The sequence below is a fragment of the Mus musculus genome, chromosome 3, assembly GCF_000001635.26.
Source record: "Mus musculus strain C57BL/6J chromosome 3, GRCm38.p6 C57BL/6J".
In the NCBI taxonomy this organism is placed as follows: Eukaryota; Metazoa; Chordata; class Mammalia; order Rodentia; family Muridae; genus Mus; species Mus musculus.
The window spans coordinates 127,619,168-127,639,081 of NC_000069.6; the positions used below are offsets into that span (position 1 = coordinate 127,619,168).

The 19,914-nt window shown below is 45.8% G+C and overlaps 1 protein-coding gene and 1 long non-coding RNA gene across 3 annotated transcripts; one reads left to right on the plus strand and one right to left on the minus strand.

The window, feature by feature from the left end:
• Positions 1-6,994: 6,994 nt before the first annotated feature.
• Gm40147 lies at positions 6,995-9,636 on the minus strand. The gene is made up of 2 exons (XR_867627.3): positions 8,722-9,636; positions 6,995-7,241 (listed from the first exon to the last, which is right to left on the minus strand). It is a non-coding gene; the product is annotated as a predicted gene, 40147 (long non-coding RNA).
• A 3,929-nt stretch (positions 9,637-13,565) lies between these two features.
• On the plus strand, positions 13,566-16,469 carry Neurog2 (neurogenin 2). Of its 2 annotated transcripts, XM_030252394.1 has the most exons (3): positions 13,566-13,650; positions 13,948-14,290; positions 14,561-16,469. In XM_030252394.1, the coding sequence occupies exon 3, from the start codon at positions 14,562-14,564 to the stop codon at positions 15,351-15,353; it is 792 nt and encodes a 263-aa protein (XP_030108254.1). In that variant the 5' UTR covers positions 13,566-13,650; positions 13,948-14,290; position 14,561; the 3' UTR covers positions 15,354-16,469. The 2 variants fall into 2 exon arrangements, with proteins under 2 accessions (XP_030108254.1, NP_033848.1); NM_009718.3 differs by lacking the exon at positions 13,566-13,650 and having other exon boundaries at positions 13,969-14,290; positions 14,561-16,464.
• The last annotated feature ends 3,445 nt before the right edge of the window (positions 16,470-19,914 follow it).

Here is a 19,914-nt window from a genome sequence, read left to right on the forward strand (position 1 = left end):
CTCCCAGAGGGGAGCTCTTGTTCTTGCGAAGTACCCAGGGTTTGATTTCCTAGCACCCACATCACTTCCTCAGGCACCAGGCATGCATGTGGTACAGACAAAGCAGTCATACACATAAATATAAACAAACAAACAAAACATAAAGTTTCTAGGAATAAACTTAAGGATAGAACATTGCGATGAAAATTTTACAACACAAGAGGAAAGAATTTGAAGACTCAAGACAGGAAAATCCCCTATGCTGATAGGGTAGCAGAATCAATATTTTTTTAAAGATTTATTTATCATTATATGTAAGTACACTGTAGCTGTCTTCAAGTCAGATCTCATGGATGGTTGTGAGCCACCATGTGGTTGTTGGAATTTGAACCTTCAGAAGAACAGCCAGTGCTCTTAACCACTGAGCCATCTCACTAGCCCCTAGAACTAATATTATAAAAAGGCTTGTCAGTGCAATCCTTATAAAAAAAAATTCCAGTGACATTCTTTAGAGAGTCTGAAAGAGCAATCCTAAAATCAGTATAAGACCACAAGAAAGAACAACAGAAACAACAAAAAGCCAAAACAGTCTTAGTAGAAATCTTGGTTCTGGAAGTACTGCAATCTCTGAGTTAAAAATATACCATAGACCACAGTAACAAAACTATACGGCACAAAACCAGACATGAAAATCAGTGGATTTCTATAGAGGACCCAGAAATATACCCATATGGTTCCAGCCAACATAACAAAGGTTCAAAAATATATATGAGAGGAAAGAGTTTGCTCAATAAATGTGCCGGGAAAGTGGATATTGATCTGCAGAAGAATAAAACTTGATCCATATCTCACCCTATACTCAAACCAACTTTTAAAAATGAATCAGAACTGGAGAGATGGCTCAACAGTTAAGAGCTCTGACTGCTCTGAGGACCTGAAGTCAATTCCCAACTACACATGGTGGCTCACAACCATCTCTACCATTACAGATGCCCTTTTCTTCTGTGTCTGAAGACAGCTGCAATGTACTCACATACATTCAATAAATAAATAAATCTTTTTTAAAAAGTGGATTAAACATATATGTATAAGACCAGAAACTACTAAAGGAAATTATCAGAATATAGGAAGGACTCTCTGAAAATGACCCCAATTAACTCAGAAATAATTGCAAGAACTGACAATGCAAGATCTGAAATTAAAATGCTTAAGCAAGGCAAAGGAAGCAATGAACAGAGTGAAGAAACAACCTACAGAGTAGGAAAAGCCCTGCCTGCCTCACATCTGTTAGGTCAATCTCCAGAATCTATAAAGAAGTAAAAACGACAAGCCAGCAAGGTGGCTCAGTGGGTAAGGTGCTGGCCACCTATCCTACATGAAGAAAGAAGCAACCCAACTCCCACAACTGACCTCTGACCTCCATATGCATGCTGTGACACCCACTCCTCTCCAAAACACCAAACATAACCTAATAGGACTTACAAAAAAGCCAACTCATTTAATGAAGAAATAAATTGGATAATTCTCAAAGGAAGAAAAACAAATGGCCAGTAAATGCATTTCAAAATGTTCAGCATCCTTAGACATGAATAAAACGCAAAGTAAATTAACATTTAGAGTTCAGCTTCCTCCAATCATTGTCTATCATTAAAAAAAAAATCCAAAAAACAACAATAACAATAAGAAACAAAATAACAAGTGCTGAAGAGCCCCTGTACAATTCTTTTCTTTTTTGAGATGGAGTGGGTTTCTTTGTGTAGCCCTGGCTGCCGGAACTTGCTCTCTGTAGACCAGGCTGGCCTTGAACTCACAGAATCTGGCTGCCTCTGCCTTCCTAGTGCTGGGATTAAAGTAGTGCTCCATAACTCCCTAGCAGAGCCCCTGTACACTTCTGGTGGGAATATAAATGAATGCAGCCAGGGCTGGTGAGATGGCTCAGTGGTTAAGAGCACCGATTGCTTTTCCAAAGGTCCTGAGTTCAAATCCCAGCAACCACATGGTAGCTCACAACCATCCATAACGAAATCTGATGCTCTCTTCTGGAGTGTCTGAAGACAGCTACAGTGTACTTACATTAAATAAATAAGTGAATAAAATAAATATTTTTTTAAAAAATGAATGCAGCCAGATTGGAGGGTCTGTCACATGTCCAGCTGTAGCAATCCTGAGTACAGTCAACACAGCAGGGATATTTGGGAACTTGTATTTGTTGCGTCATGATTCACAGTGGTCAAAATAGGGAGTCAGCCTAGATGCCAATCAGTGGGTCAATGGATAAACTCACACATTTTATTCAGCAGTAAAAATAAATTAATAAAATTATGACATTCCCAGAAAAGTGAGAAGACTGGAAATCACCATGTTAAATGAAATAAGCCATACCCAGAAAGACAACCATTTTTCTCCTATATGCAGAATATGGGTTTTAAAATATATTTCTTGAGAGTGGAAGGGGTCTATGTAGGTAGGAGAAGGCATCTAACAGGAGATGAGAGGGGAAACAATAGAGGGTAATGAGGAAAGACAAATATTGCACATTTTATTTCGAGGCATATCTTTATGTGTCTGATATGGAAGCAGACAGGAGATTATTTGGGGAGAAGGGACCACAGAAGCAAAGGGGTAATGGGCATGTGAATCCGAGTAAAGTACAGTGATAAGTATGTATGAGGATGTCTTAAGAAAAGCCCAGTACGGGCTGGAGAGATGGCTCAATGGGTAAGAGCACTGACTGCTCTTCCTAAGGTCCTGAGTTCAAATCCCAGCAACCACATGGTGGCTCCCAACCATCCATAATGAGATCCGATGCTCTCTTCTGGTGTGTCTGAAGACAGCTACAGTGTACTTAGATATAATAAATAAATTAAAAAAAAAACAAAAACGGAAAGCCCAGTACGTTGTATACAAACAAAAATTAATGGAGATGTAATAGGAAAAAGGGAAGTCTGAAAAAAAAAATCTACCATACTACTTAAAGCAGCGAAGAATGATGCTTAGCTTAAAGCATGTTAGTAGCCAAGCTGGTAGTCTGTACAGCTCTCATGATTTGATCATCAAACTCGGCTTCAAGACAACACGCATGTTGTTTGATATCTCCTCCACAACCAGTCCTGTCTTCAGAAGCACATACTGCAGGTTAAATCCTGAAGTTACAAAGCCCAACTTAAAACTTCAAAATAGCACATAACGTTTGGCATTTCACATTTAGGCAAACGCGTTTGGTTTGAAAATGCCAAGGCAAACCTCTGAGGCTACACGCTCTCAACTCCAGTTTAATTTGAAGGCAGCTGTGAAGTAGCTTTATACTAATTAGATTTTTTTATATTAAATAAGAATGAACTGGAAATTGGTGATTTACTTGACAGATAATTGGGCTTTGAAAATTAAATAATTGCTCTAAAAACATTAGCTCGGCCCTGATTTGAAATGCCTGCTTTGTGATTACCCGTGAGCAGAAAGTAAGCTTGGTCCAAGTTGCATTAATGTGATCATACGGCCAAGGAAAAACAGTGACCACCTCCCTAAGCCTCCCTTCTTCCCACCCAGAGGCAATAGTTACTTCGATAAAAGACAAAAATCAAACAAAAAATACAAAAACACTAAGCCTTTCCTAACAGTCTGTAAATTATTGGTTTTTCTTAACTTTCCACTCTCTAATTAGACAGATCTGAGTGCGGATAAATAAGTGTGAGAGTTGAGCAATAGATTAGTCTAGTTCAAGTGCCCACGGCACATGTGTGAATCTTGTTTTATGGGTGGGTCTAGGCAAGGAATGAGAGACTAGTAACACACCACTCAAACCTCAGTTCCTCTGGGCAAGGTGATACTCTCCCTAACAGAGAAACTTGTGAGCACTCTGGAAGCACAAACACTGGTGGTATCCACTCTTTTGGAATGTGCTCTTCCTCCTCCTCCTCCTCCCCTTCCTCCTCCTCCCCCTTCCTCTTCCTCCTCCTCTCCTCCTCTTCCTCTTCCTCCTCTTCCTCTTCCTCCTCCTCCTTTAATATATACTGCCTGGGAGCTAGAGAGATGACTCAGAAATTAAGAGCACTGGCTGCTTTTCCAGAGGACCTGAGTTCAATTCCCAGCACTCACACGGCAGCTTGCAACCTTTTATAACCCCAGTTTTAAAGTTTCTGACAGCCTCCTCTGGTCTTCATGGTTAGCACACATGTTCATGGGGCACAGACATACAGGCAGGCAAAACACCCATATAGCATAAAAATATTAATTTTTAAAAAGTGTCTCTGTGCCAGGTGTGGTGGCTCACGCCTTTAATCCCAGCACTCAGGAGACAGAGGCAGGCAGATTTCTGAGTTCAAGGCCAACCTGGTCTACAAAGTGAGTTCCAGGACAGCCAGGGCTATACAGAAAAACCCTGTCTCGAACCCCCCCCCCCAAAAAAAAGTGTCTCTGTGTGTGAGAGTGGGGTGGGGTCAAATGTTATCTTTCATTGTTCTGTGCCTCCGTTTAGGTATTACAGAACCCATCTGGTATTTTGAATGAGTGATAACAATCTTTTTGAGCATCAAATAGTTAAAGAATCAGGGCATACGCAAAAATGTAAGGAACAGCACGCAGGCTAGGGAGCTGATCTGAGCATCCTTGTACAAGATGATAATTGCTCTTATGTGCCACTCGTGTGGAACAAGCGCAAGCCAACTGAATGATGTACCAAGGATGAAACAGACTGAATGTCGGAGAAGGAGCTGATATAAATAGCTTCAATGCCAATGGCTTTCAGACTGCACTTTGCATTTGTAATTTGGCACCAGCCTGATGGGTGAGCAGTGAATCCTACTCTCCAAGTAGTGTAAGAAGAGGGCCAGAGTTCTGTAGTAGAGCACTTGCCCATGTGTACAAGGCTTTGGGTTCGATTCTTACTGTTTAACAAATGTAAAGTGACCAGACAGACCGTTTTCTTTCAAAAACAAAAAACAAAAAACAACAACAACAAACAATCACTATATATTCTGTTTGCTTGGTTTTGAGACAGGATCTCATTTTATGGTCTTGGCTGCCCTTGAACTCTCAGAGATCCACCTGCCTTCGCCTGCCAAGTGCTAGGATTAAAGACGTGCTTTCAAAACCAGGGGGAAGATGCTAAGAGTTGACTGGAAACAGCTGACTTGGAGTAGACATGTTGGTGGGGGGAAATGAGGCTTCCCATGGGCTTCCCCTTCACGTCCTGACTGCCTTTACTTGGTCATACAAGCCTGAATGAGAAATGGCCTTGTGAGTTCATTACGCAGATAGACCACCCTTCACTCACCGAGTAGTGGGTGTTCCTAAAATTAAACTCCACCAAACAATTTAGATCAGACTCGAGTAAAACTGCCTAATTCAAGTCAAACCCATCAGTTCCAATTAGGAATGCATAGCCCGAGCTAAGAAGTCCAACAGGAGAACTTTAAGAACTAATTACAAAGATAGCGAACCAAACCCCAACCAGAAGAGTGAAGCAACACAAAAGTTAATATAGTCAAGTCAGGGTGTCCCAGAGTCCTAGAGTCTCAGAGTGTTCAACAGTGGTCCAGATGCCAAGGCCTGAGTTAACTCATCCCAGTGACCTGAATTTCCCTTCTATTGTTTTGATGAGGATTCAAACGAAACAAAAACCAAACAACCTCCTCCCAGGATTGCATAAGACCATCATTTCTGATTATAATGCTCCCAGTGTTTGCTTAGAAAATTCAAAAGTTGAAATCTAAATCACTCAGTGACAAAAGACAAACACCTTTTTCTCTATTGTTTATGTGCTTAGGGCCTGGGCCGTTGCTCAAATAGAGATGCCACCTGCATTGTGAAAATTTTAAAAAATTAAATGTCTGTCAAAATTTGATTTTAAACTCGGATATTTTGTTATTTTGGTAATTATGCTAAAGTAGATTTACTACAATTATTCCTATTTCTTTTTCTATTGGTCTGTCTCTATTGCTAATATACTTCTAAACCCATTCCAATCCACAGGTGAAATGTAAAACAGCTTTTTACGTTTTACTCCTGGGAAAACACAATAATTTGTAAATTTTTATTTTATTTTATTTTATTTTTGTAATAATGTCTGATAACATGAAGGACGGGTAATTTTAATTGAAAAAGAGCTGAAATGGGAATTAGCGTATCTGGACCCAAGGGATGACTCCTAAAGTACACCCATCTTTACCGGGAGCAGCAGGTGGAGAGGTGCGATGAGGGACTGGGGAAGGGGGTCGCCGCGGTTCCGGGTGGAGCTGGTGGCCCGCGAGTTTCCCCGGAGGCCCTGGGCGTCGCTGTACTGCCAAGTCCCGCCAGGGGGAGCTGCGACCTCGCCTGCCTGCCGCGCGCTCCTGCTGCTGTCGCGAGCTGTCGAGGCTCAGGTGTGGCCCGAAGGCCGCGCCAGTCCCATCGCCCCGGGCTGCAGGAGCCCCTTCCCCACCGCTGGGCGCTGGAGGAAAGCCGGGTGTTGTGTTGTAAAAGCCTTCTCCACCCGGCTCTGCTTCTAGGCGTGAATGAGTGAGGGGTGGGAGGGGCGCGCGGGCGAGCTGGAGAAAAGAGGCGCTGGCGGACTGAATACCTCCTTTAAATTACTGCTGACACCTCGGTTCCAGGCCCCTAAAATCTCAATCAACAATCCATTAGAACTCAACAGGAGTAAAACTAAATCCTCGTTTAAGTGTATTTATCCGATCTCCTTTCTCTCTTTCAAATGCTAAATCCATTTCAGCATATGCCCCTTCTTTCTCTCGCCTTTTTCTCAAGACTGGCAGCCCATACCTCTCTTGTAAATATGAGAGATGCTAATCATATGACATATCACGTCTCCGTCGGAGCCGGAATAAAGCCTTCAGATTTGGGATCATTGCCTCCAGACAACAGCTTCATCAGCCGGAAAGTTGGTTTTTTTCTCCTTTCCTTCAACTCTCAATCCCCTCTTTGTCTGGAGGAAAATGCAGCCGACTCGAGCCACCCAGGCCATATGGTTCACTCTGTATTTTCTTAGTTGAATTCTGAATTGTTTCTGTGACTTGTGAAGTTTTTTTTTTTTTTTTTTGGAAGTGCATATAAAGAGGTAGGAGAGCTACTTGTGCGGGGAGCGCTGCCCGGCGCGCCGCGGCCGCCCCCTCACGGCCGGGAGAGCCAGCTCCGCCCAGGCCTGCACCAACAGAAGCATTATCTCAATATTGTGACCAACTGCAGAGCCGGGCGGCAGCGTGGTTCGCTCCAGGTGCAGACTTGGCGCCTCTCTCTTGACTTGGCACATAGAGCGTGCTGGAGTAACACTAAAGAGAATGAAAGAACGAACAATCAGCTTTATATGTGTGTGTGTATGCTTATATATATACATATAAAATACATTTATATACACACAAATATATATAAATATACATATATGTGTATATATATATTAGGGGGTTGTAAATATCTCTTTGGCTATCTGAAAATTGATTAACCCCCCTCCTCTTGCCACACTGTGTTGCATTTCGTGTCTGCATTGTCTTCATAGTAGACACTATTTTCAAGCCTCTATAGTTTAAACAAAATCGTTTGTTTGAATGTAAGTTCCATGCAGCTATGGAATGGTGCCCATGTTGCACACCCCAAAGATTCTCTGGGCTGGTCTAGTCCTTGACATGCCTCGGATGCTCTTCAGTGCACCCTTGAATGTAGGAAGTGGTGATGAGTCAATGAATAAATTAAATATGAATCTTCTTTCTCCAGAGTGTAGTTTAAGAAATCTTGTCTGCTAAAACCCAAACTTATTTACCCCAGCCTCACTATATAACAGATACCAGCAAGAAATAACGCTATTTCTACGAAAGTTTTTAGTTTTTTTTTTTTTCTCCCATGGTGGGAAAATGGGGGTTGGGGTGGGGATATCAGCTTTCAAGATCTTCATCCATTTCTGAGTAGGTTTTGTGTTTCCCAGGTTGGGGACAGTTCCTGAAGGCAGCAGGCTGCCAAATTTCCTTTCTCTCTATCTCCTAACACAAACCCAAAGAGCCCTTTCACCAAATCATTGCATTCTACAGAGGTGGTCAAGCTAGCACCGCTTTTCATGAAACGGAGAAAGAAAAGGGTCCTTGAAGTTTAGAAGATGCCCAAGGAAAGTCCTTGAATGACATCAAAAGAATGAGTTTCCATAGCTGTTGAAGCGCGAGGGTAGTGTATCCGCACAAAGGGGGACGGGGCACCAGGACGGTCCCACTGCTCTGTCCCAGGACAATTGGGTCACTGAAATAGGGAATTAATTACCATTGGAGAGTGGGCAGCCCATTCAGTACTGGCTGAGTTTTATTAAACGCCAATATAAATAACAAAACAACTCTTGTGGCTGCACTATTCCTACACGCCAAAGGAAGGATTATGCCGGGGATTAACATCTTAAAGTCTATGAGACTTTCTGACTCAGGGCTCGGGGCTGGTAATCGCGTTTGTCTCCTGGTTCAGCGATTAGTGCTCTTTCTTGCACTTTCTCTGGATAGCCAATGTCCCTTTTTGCAGGCACGCAGGCTTGAGAAGGCGTTTTCTCCTTGGAAGGTTCCCCCAACTTCACATTCAAGCTGCTCTTTCCCCTTTACCTGAGTAAAAAAAAGCATGGAGCTAGCCGGGACCCGCAGCATCACCCTCAGCGAAAAGAGCGCGGGGGTGGGGCGAGGGGGAGGGGAGGTAAAGGACGAGACTACTCCAGCCTCGGCTTTCCCCAGGGCCTGCTGGGGGAAAGTGAACAGAGGACCTAGACTCGGGCCTGCCCGCACTTACCAGACCTGGTGAGGCAAACCTGGTCACCCGGAGCACACTCCGAGGCTTGAGGCAGTGGACTCAGGCCTGGGAGAAAGTCTCCTCTGACTTTGGTTGTCCCTAGCTGGTACCTCCGACGCAGAAAGAGGGGCTGGCACTGGGATGAGCCAGCGCAGGCAGCCCTGTAGTGGGGGCCTCTCCAGGACTCGGTGGAAGCCGCACCCTCCCCTTACCGGATCTTAAGTAGGAAGAGAGGGTGAGAATCCCAAGCAGGAGCTATGATGGGGGGGGGGGGACCAGGATGCAGGGGTTTAAATTTATATTACTTTCAGTGGCTCAGTGGCTCCATAAGAGGAGGCTTGCTGGAACTCTCGCCTGCCTCCACCGGCAGTAACTAACCTGAAGGTCGCAGGATTATTTTACAGAGAAAGCTAATTGTCTGTCCCCACGCTTGCGTCTCCTCCAGCTCTGGAAACTGCGTCTCTAACCCGCAGGGGAGCCTAAGACGCCCTATAAAGACCCCGAGATCTGCTAACTTAACTTTCTCGCCATCTTTCCTCCTTTCCGACAGCTCACTCGGAGGCTTAGGGCTCCGGGCTCCACAGCCTAGCTTTGCAGTTTGTGTCTGCAGAGTGCAGACACGCGCCTTTCTGGCGTCGTCGCGGGATAGCCACGAGTACTCTGGAGGAAGGGCTCCCTTCTTCACGCCCCGGTAGTCATCTGTCGAAAGTCTGGACCATTTGTCCTCTCTCGCCACTTGTGAGGTCGAAGTGCTGACCTCCCCACAGAGACACCTACCCTAAACTTTAGGGCTTTGGGCCATCACAAAGTTCAAGCTTCTTAGAAGGAACAAAGGTTTTCTAAAGGTCTCCACCCCTTCACCCCTCCCCTTACTTCAACTTTTTCTCCAGCTACACGCACTAGGCCTCCTTTCTTTCTAAGGCTTGGCGATGATTTTAAATCACTGGGCTCCCATTTCTTGATAACAGCCCGCTTTGAGCTTTTGTTCTCTTAAAGTAGGATTGCACACTGAAAGAGGGACTGAAGATGAACAGTTTGACCCTTTAGACAGTTCACGCTATGGACAGGCGCGGCCCTGGGTCGCCGCCATTCTTGCCCGGGCTATTCACGCGCTCCCCACCCCCTTCACAGAGCATTTCAGCCTGGTTTCATCTACGCAAACTTTCAGACCACACAAGTGCCTCTTGAATTTATTTAAGTTAAAAGAGTGCTGGAAGGGTCTAGCTGAGGATGTTTGGAGTCCCGTCTTTCGTCCTTCGCAAAGCTGAGTACAAACTGAAATTGCCTTTTTGTTTTCTCAGTGAAACTGAGCACAATGTTGAACAGTTCTGCTATCCAACCAACTGAGCGTGACCGGTTAGTTGGCTCTGGGTTGCACTGTATTGTTAGCTTGTCTTTGGACTTTCTTTCTTTCTTTCTTTCTTTCTTTCTTTCTTTCTTTCTTTCTTTCTTTCTTTCTTTCTTCCTTCCTTCCTTCCTTCCTTCCTTCCTTTCTTTCTTTCTTTCTTTCTTCCTTCCTTCCTTCCTTCCTTTCTCCTCCTCCTCCTCCTCCTCCTCCTCCTCCTCCTCCTCTTCTTCTTCTTCTTCTTCTTCTCCTTCTTCTTCTTCTTCTTCTTCTTCTTCTTCTTCTTCTTCTTCTTCTTCTTCTTCTTCTTTGAATAATATTTTTAGAGTAAGAAACATGTATAGAACTGTTCTAGTATTAAGAGATGGCAGAGGGCTGGGGTTGTCACACAGCACCTTAATCCCAGAGTCCAGCAGTCAGAGGCAGGTGGATCTCTAAGAGTTTGACAATAGCCTGATCTATGAAGCAAGTTCCAGACCAGTCAGAGTTATGTGGGGAGACCCTGTCTCAAAAATGTTAGAAAGAGAGGATTAGACAGAGACGAGACTCAGAGAGAACAGCTATTGTTTCAACATTTTTTTATGTCTGTCCTTCACACAGTTACCTAATGCATATCCATTGCATAAAGCAAACAAGGAGGTTCTTACTCAAAAAGTGAAAATCTATGAGCCCATGACATCTTGATATTTAAATGATTTAGAGACCAATAATACCGGTATCTGAATATGGAGGCAGTGCTAAGTTTCTTGACAGCTTTGGAATGCACCGTGTGCTCTCCAAAAACAAAACAAAACAAAGCAAACTCCAGACAAAGAAATTTGCAGTTAATCTTAACACTATTTCACTATTGTCAGCATCTGCTCAGACAATTCTGTGTACATTATTTTCATAAACCACAGACAAGGTGTGGATTTGTCTTTTAAAAACTCTATTTGTTCTATTTTATATGTTTGAGTGTTTTGCCTGCACATATGCATATCTGCTATGTATGTGCTGGTGTCTGTGGAAAGGTCAGAAGAGAAGGGAAAAAGCCAGAAGAATGTGTCAGAATGCCTGGAACTGGAGTTTGGGATGCTTGTGGGCCACCATCTGGTGCTGGGACTCAAACCCAGGTCCTCCAAGAGCAACAGGTACTGTAAAGTGCTGAGCCACCTCTCCAGACTTCTAGGTGTGGATTTGTCAAAGGAAGTCACTTGCATGGTCAGGAGATCATAACACTGCACAATGCCAGAGGAGAGGAGAAAGTGGGGACTCAGACACCTCGGTACTGCTAACAAGCAATGAAAGGACTGGATTGTGTGTGTGTTTTCACTGGCACTGAGTGTTAGACTCAGCTTGATATCATTGTTAGTTGAGGCTACACAGGCTCCTAAGGTTCCCTTTAAAGCTTTAACTGAATTATGACTATGTTCTGACAATATTTTGCCATTAAGTCACCCAGCACTGCCTGGCTAAGCAAAATAAATAAATAAAAAATAAATAAATAATAAAATAAAATAAAACAAAATTGAAGCAACTTGCCCAAAGAGATATATTTCTACTGATATCCAAATAAGCCTTCCTTTGTTTTCGAGTGCATTAATTTAGCCGCTTGTCTTCTCTTGCAGGCAGCCCCCGTGGAGAGGTGGAGCTGTCCCGAGGCTGACACAGCAGGTTCCTCTCATCATTCTGGTATTTGTTTTTAATGGTCTTTGATCATTTCATCAGATCCTACTGTTCCCATCCTTTATTCTATTCAAGTTTATGAACAAACACAAACTCCGCATCCACTCCCACATGTTCCTTAAATCCCCATCCGTTCAGCCAAGGCCAAACAGACCCTTAGTGGGGGTTTCTTTTAGGAAGAATTTGAAGGGTGGTTAAGTGTTTGGTCTCAATGCTAACTACGTAAGGTCGCGTGCACCTGCAACCATGTGGGCTGTCCGACAGCTCTCACTCCAAATATATATTTTTTGCCTTCCAGACTATTCGGCTTCTTGCGAGTTTCTAGACAGAGCTAGAGACTCAAAGGAAGAGTCTCTGAGAGGGCCGGATGGCGTGTGTTGAAGTCCAGTATCGTCTGTGCCTTCCCATTATTTCAGTCCTGTCTACAAGGGAAATTAAAGTGTTCCGAGAGGATCTAGCGGGAACTAGATGAAATAATGCTTTTACATTTAGGAAATGTGCTTTTTTTAAAGGGGGAAGAAATGAAAGTTTGACAGAAAATACTGGAGGTTGGGGTGCTGCAAAGATCCAGACTATTTCCCTGGATGCTAATTTTGCTTTTCTTCGGCTCCACGCTCTCCAAATCCTGCTCCGTAGCCCTCTAAGGGAACTAAACACACGCAAACCGTGCCAATGCGAACAGTGCTCTGGCTGAACTCTTCTCTGAGATTCAGCTCATTTTCAGTCCCAACGAACTAAGGAGCCAGAGACCTGCGGATAATCTCTTTCTCTGGCTCTGGTGGACTGCTAAAGCCCCTCCCAAGACTCTCCTTTCATCCTCGCAAAAAAGGACCCCGCGACCGGTCCCAGATGACACTCAGGACTCACTCACTTCTGGGACTCTGGTTCTGCGTCTAGTGGTAAAGGGGAGGGACAGACAGCAATTCAGAACAAGTTTCCTCTCAAGTCCAGCAGGGAGCTAGAGCTCCTTTCTATTTTTTTTCTCCCCATTGAAAAGGCAGAATTGGGAGGACAGGCCCTATGTCTCAACAACGCCCCCCAGAGCGGAGCAGAGGTCATACAAGTGTCAGAGTGATCCACTCGCTCCTAGGAGCAGTAGCACGCCTGCCTTTGCCACCCACACAGGAAGCCACCTTATAGTATCATCTGGCTCTAACCTGTTGTTGGTACCCATCCCCTTCCGCACCAGAAGCCCCCCAAATTACGTCAAGGCGTGAAGCCTCACTGTGTCTCAGGGAAAATGGGTGTGTCAAGTGAGTGCGTTTATTTTATTTTATTTTATTTTATTTTTTTTTAATGCTCATCAATTGCTCTCCGACCAATTTCCCCTTCTAGGGGACGTCTCTGTGAACTCCTAATGTTTCCCAAACAGTCATAGACACGTTTCTCTAGAACTCAGGCACACTCTCTCACAACGTGCCTCCTGTCTGGCACACGTACGTGACCCCTTCCTTTTCCTAATTAGACTAAGGTGTTTTAAAACCCGTTTTCTAGTTGATACGGCCCCAAAGAGGCTTTGCCGAGACATGGCCGGCAGCACCACCAGGCTGCCTTCTCCGGGATTCTGACTCTCACTAATTCAAGGCTCCGGTCGCCCGCCCGTGAGACCCCGGCTGAGACGGGCGGGACGCGTATGGAGGACTCGGGCGGGAGCAGTAGTCGGGGTGCCCCCCCCCCCCCCCGCCATGGGCCCCCAGCACTCGGGCCCCTAATGAGCTGCTGAAAGGGAGCGGGCTCCGGTGCGCGTGGCTCGCAGGCCTCCCGGAGTCCCGGGAACACTGATTGGCCAGCTGCGCCTCGCGACCTCCTTTCATTAATAAATTAGCGGCACGCTCCAGCCGAGCGCGAGCCACCAATCACAATAGACAGCGGCGGCGACAACAGCCGCAGCTTGAGCCACTGCCGCCGCCGCGGCTTCGGTAGCTTGGGCTGCAGCCTGGAGCGCCAACAGGAGCTTTAGAACCATTTTATGCTGATTAGATAAAGGGGGGACGGAGGGGCGGGGGTGATGGAGGAGGAGGATGGATGGCCAGGCCAGGGGAGGGGGAGAGGGACTAAAGAAAGGGAAAGAAATGAATGATGATAATACGATGAAAAGAATAAGCTGGGGAGGGAGAGCGGGGGACCAGGACAGGCGGAGGAGGAGAGGGCGGGGGAAGGGTAGGTGAGGAGGGGGCCCCGGGGCAGATCTGATTGTTTTCTTGGTGGTATATAAGGGGTTTTAAGGAGAGTCGTGTGCCAGACACGCAGCCACTGAACCACAAGCAGCTCGGCTTTAACTGGAGTGCCTTGGAGTCGCGTGCCAGCAGCCACACGGCCAGGGACTGACTGACAGACAACCACGCACGAGAACGACAACACACGAGACTCGGGCGAGCTGCCGCGGTCGTCCGGGCTCTTGGCAAAGTCGCCCAGCCGAGAGGCCCCCCCGCGGAGGTGCGCCTAGGAAGCGCCAAGCCCGCGGCGCGGAGGACACCGTGCTCGGTTCCGGGCTGCGGGGACATTCCCGGACACACACCGGAGCAGCAGCTGCGCCGCGACACATCTGGAGCCGCGTAGGTAAGTGTGCATGCCGCGGCTCTCCACTTCGCAGGCAGTGTCCCCACGCAGGCTCACGCCGCCCACGCTAACTCCATCGCTCTAGACGCAGTGACTTCTGTGACCGGCAGAAGGTGGCTCGAGCCCGGGGCGCTCCTCCCCAGCTCTGTCCTCGCCATCTTCGCGAATGCACATTGAGGGAGATGGAGGGGGGGGGGGCGGGGCGCGGCGCCAGCGACACTTTACCCTGTCCATTCTGGGAATAAATTTCATCTGCCTCTTCTTTCTCAGGATGTTCGTCAAATCTGAGACTCTGGAGTTGAAGGAGGAAGAGGAGGTACTGATGCTGCTGGGCTCGGCTTCCCCGGCCTCGGCGACCCTGACCCCGATGTCCTCCAGCGCGGACGAGGAGGAGGACGAGGAGCTGCGCCGGCCGGGCTCCGCGCGTGGGCAGCGTGGAGCGGAAGCCGGGCAGGGGGTGCAGGGCAGTCCGGCGTCGGGTGCCGGGGGTTGCCGGCCAGGGCGGCTGCTGGGCCTGATGCACGAGTGCAAGCGTCGCCCGTCGCGCTCACGGGCCGTCTCCCGAGGTGCCAAGACGGCGGAGACGGTGCAGCGCATCAAGAAGACCCGCAGGCTCAAGGCCAACAACCGCGAGCGCAACCGCATGCACAACCTAAACGCCGCGCTGGACGCGCTGCGCGAGGTGCTGCCCACCTTCCCCGAGGATGCCAAGCTCACGAAGATCGAGACGCTGCGCTTCGCCCACAATTACATCTGGGCGCTCACCGAGACTCTGCGCCTGGCGGACCACTGCGCCGGCGCCGGTGGCCTCCAGGGGGCGCTCTTCACGGAGGCGGTGCTCCTGAGCCCGGGAGCTGCGCTCGGCGCCAGCGGGGACAGCCCTTCTCCACCTTCCTCCTGGAGCTGCACCAACAGCCCGGCGTCATCCTCCAACTCCACGTCCCCATACAGCTGCACTTTATCGCCCGCTAGCCCCGGGTCAGACGTGGACTACTGGCAGCCCCCACCTCCGGAGAAGCATCGTTATGCGCCTCACCTGCCCCTCGCCAGGGACTGTATCTAGAGCTGCGGGTCTCCCTCTCTCGTCCTCTACCCGGCCCTCTTCCCATCCTTCTCCCGCCCCTCACCCTCCACGCCCCGGACTCCACTTCACAGAGCAGAGGTGGCCCTTGCAATCCCCTCGGCGGCTGGTGCATTCGGGGGTGGAGACCAGCTCTGGTTTATTGAAGATGTGAGGATTTATGGTCAAAGAGGACTATGGCGTGTGGGAGTGGGGGCTGGCGTGGGGAACCTCGTAAGACTGTAAAAGACACTGAGAAAAAGTACCATAACTAACGAGTGTGCAGAGCAGACTGACGCTCCTCCCCTCTCTCAGAGCTGCTGGAGGAGAACTCCGGGCAGGCAGTTCGTGTGAATCTCTCAGAGGGAATGCAACTGGTCCCTGTGATCTTTTCACCTTCGTTTCTACATAGAGATGTTAATGTCAGTCGAAAGAAATGTATTTTAGCATCTGAATGAATTTACTGGTAATAATATTATCCACACATTTGCAATGGCTGGCATCTGCTCTATTCCCATTGCTGTCTGCAGGCTGTGGGAATTTCACCTGTCAAACCAAACTTTCCCTCTCTGATGTGCACTTTGTTTTTTTCCCAGATTCGTCACAATGCCTATTGTCCCGCCCTTCTTTTTGCTTTTTTTCTCCATTTTGCCATCTGTCTCTTATGATTTATAAGGGGGAAAAACTTGTTTTGTTAGAGGGCCAGGTTAGAAGTCATTGTATAATTTGTAGGCTTTTGTAAGGGTTGAATGCAAGCGTGGAAATTTAGGCTGAATTCTCTATCAAAAGAAAAAATGTGAAGGAAAAAGGAAAAATCAGGAGGGAGGATTGCTTCATGCATTATTTATCTCGACCTTTTAGGGGAGAAGGAACTCCCCCATCCTTTCAAGAGATTAAAAATAAATCAACAGTCTGAAAACCTAAGCAGACACGGGGCATTGCCAGGATCAGCCACACACGTGTTTCCTTCTATTTATTTTGAAGAAAAATTTCATGGGAAAGTATGTATTTTTTTGTATATTCTACAGAGTTTATTCTAGTATGTATTTACATCCCGAAGAATAAGAAAATTGTTTTGTGATTAAGCTATAAATAAAGTATCTAATTTTCATAAGTTTGTATTGAGGTTTGGCTTTTGCGTTTGTTTCTGATGTGGCTGGCTTTTAATACAGAATGAGTTGTATTTTACTAAAGTTTTCACATATTGAATTGAGTATATTTGTATCTTGGGTCATGTTTGATGTGGAATTTCACTAAGAAATTACAAAATATGGGATCCTACTTGAAACACCAACCCTGAAATTGGAGTATGAAATCCATCACAAACCCACATTCTGTTTTTAAGAAATCACTTCTTAAAGGCAGGCAGATTTCCATGAGTTCAGGCTTAGTCTACAGAGTGAATTCCAGGCCAGCCAGGGTTACACAGTGAGACCTTGTATCTAAATAAATAAATTAACAACATACTGAGCTGGGGACAAGTTCAGTGGCAGAACTCTGGATGTTTAAATCAATAAATACATGCTGCCTGGGCAACGAAGAGCAAAAGTGGGGATCTTAAATAATAATTATGTCACAACAGACTCCAGTGTTCAGAAAAAGCTTTATTTTAATAGCAGGAGGTTGAGTAGGCTGTAGTGATGCACGCCTTTAATCCAGCACTTGGGAGGCAGAGGCAGGTGAATCTCTATGCTAGCCTGTACTACACAGTGAATTCCTGGACACAACCAGGGTTATGTAGAGAGACAGATGTTGCATATCTGTTAATTGAGAGAGGGAGAGAGAGAGAGAGAGAGAGAGAGAGAGAGAGAGAGAGAGAGAGAGAGAGAGAGAGAGAGAAAAGAAAGAAAGAAAGAAAGAAAGAAAGAAAGAAAGAAAGAAAGAAAGAAAGAAAGAAAGAAGGAAAGAAGTTTTTTGGTACAGTGTGCAAATCTGTTTTTGCAGTTAACTTCTTTTGGCTTCACCTTTCTTTTGCTGTTGTTTTGTTTTTTGAGGGAGTTTCTGTTCTAGCTGTCCTAAAATTCAATTTGTAGACCAGGCTGGCCTAGAAATCACAGAGAACTGCCTGATTCTGCCTCCTAAGTGCTGGGATTAAAGACCTGTGCCTCACCACCATGCCTGGTTCTCCTTTATGACCTTTTTTTAAAAACAATTTTTTAATTAGATATTTTCTTCATTTACATTTCAAATGCTATCCTGAAAGTCCTCTATACCCCCTCCCCGCCCTGCTCCCCAACCCACCCACCCCCGTTCTTGGCCCTGGGATTCCCCTCTACTGGGGCATATAATCTTTGCAAGACCAAGGGCCTCTCCTCCCAATGATGGCCGACTAGACCATCTTCTGCTACATACGCAGCTAGAGACACAAGCTCTGGGGGTACTGGTTAGCTCATATTGCTGCTCCTCCTATAGGGTTGCAGACCCCCTCAGTTCCTTGCATACTTTCTCTAGCTCCTCCACTGGCGGCCCTGTGTTTTTTATGACCATTTTTAAACTGAAGGAACTGTATATTGATCCCTCATAGAACATCTTTTTCTTTTTAGTTTATTATGGATGGTTGGTTTTGTATTAGGCACTTTAACAAGCTAGTTGGCTTCAAAGGTCAAAGTTCTAGAGAAAAGGAGACATTCAGAGTTAGTGTAAATTCAAATAATACCCAGAGAGAAATAGCTTTGCGTTCTATTCTTTGTTAAAGTTATTTGAAGAGGAGGCAAAATGGCTACGACTTACACCTCATCCTCCAAACACTTCAATGACCAAGCAAAAGTTGACCACATTCAAGAATTAAGCCCTAGATGAACAGATGCAAACAGAAAATCATTCAATTAAAAGAGTTAGCTGGCCAATGTATCTTCTTCCTATAAATGTCATATCTGTTTTTGCTTTGAGCTAAATGTTCCTTTGCATAGAGAAATTACGGCTTCTTTTGAGGTCTCTATCTGAAACTGTCCACACTCATAGGGATTTTTTGAGGTTTAATACCTTTACATGTTTTAAACATTTATTTTGTACATAGGATGTTGTGCCTGCATGTGTGTCTGTGTGCCACATGTGTGCAGTGCCAGAAGAGAGAGTTACCACCATGTAGTCGCAGGAAACTGAATCTACATCATCTGGGAGAGCAACCAGTGCTCTTAAAAGCCACCTCTCCAACTCCAGTGTTTAAAATCTTAATAACTACATTGTCTTCAATCAAAGGAAGATTCAACCCGAAGATTTTGCTTAGCTTTCATACTGGACAAAGGAGGGCCTGTTTGACCCACCTCCTTCTTGTGAGATGCTAGGAACTGAACCCGGTGTGTCCTGGATGTGAGGCAAGCTCTCTCCCAATGAGCTGCCTTTCCTGCTCAAAAGCAATTCCCCTCCTTTCTCTTTACAATGTGGTGATACATTATGGATACAAGGTGATATTTTTCTACTCATGTCTATGCTTTTAACAATCAAAAGTCTAAATTAGCAATCAGAGGACTGTTAGTGTAAAAGTTTGAAAACAAACCTGTCTGTCAGTTGATGATGGTTATAGCCATAAGCTTTCTCTGAAAACTGCCTGAGGAAATAGCAGTTGAGGGGGTCCCATAGCCAGGTGTCCTGAAGGTCTAGGCTCAGCCACTAAGGCTTGGAGTAATGTCAACAGCGGGTTGATGGGTTGATGACTCAACCCCAGGCATCCGGCAGTCTCACCTCTACAGTTTCTCCAGCCCCAGAGGTTTGCTCACTGCCTGGAGGTGCAAGCTTGCGGGTTGTCCACACACAAGCACCCTGTGCTACATGCCAGGCATTTTTTTGCTTAGCACCCCAGAACCCTCCTCTCACTCCTCTTCCCATGTAACCACAGATTATTATACACCAAATTTGGTGCTGTTGGTTTTGTTTGTTTGTTGGTTGGTGCTGTTGGTTTTGTGGTGTCTAATCATCTTCAGTCGTGAAAAATGCTGTCTCAGGCATCATGTGGTGATGGCTCAGAACAGATGGCTTGCTGAGTAGCAGGACCTGTGTTTGATCCCTAGCATCCAAGTTTTTAAAAGTCCTGTTGTAATCTCAGCACTGGAGAGACAGAAAACAGCAGATTCCAGGGCTTGCTTTACTGGCTGGCCAGCAAAGTCCAATCTGTGAGCTCAAGTTCCATCCTATTGTTTTTCTTTTGAGTATATATATATATATATATATATATATATATATATATATATATATATATATATATTCACACAGAACTAGCTCTGTAGATCAGGCTGGCCTGAACTCACAAAGATTCTCCTGTCTCTGCCTCCTGAGTGCTGAGATTAAATGTGTGTGCCACCACTGCCAGGCCTAGGAGATTATAATTTAATTACAACATATCTCCCTTCCTTTGCGCACCCCCCCCAAGCCCTCCCATATACCCCTCCCTGTTCTCCTCCAAATTCATGGCCTCTTAAAAAAAACTAATTGGTATTGCAAGCATGTGTGTATATTTAATACACACATATTCCTAAATACAACCTGTTTGGTCTGTATGATGCATCCTGTATGTATGTATGTATGTATGTATGTATGTATGTATGTATGTATGTTTCCAGTGCTGACA

What these genes read in the sequence shown, in the direction of transcription:
- Neurog2 (XM_030252394.1), top strand. Translation starts at nt 14,562, where the DNA reads ATGTTCGTCAAATCTGAGACTCTGGAGTTGAAGGAGGAAGAGGAGGTA.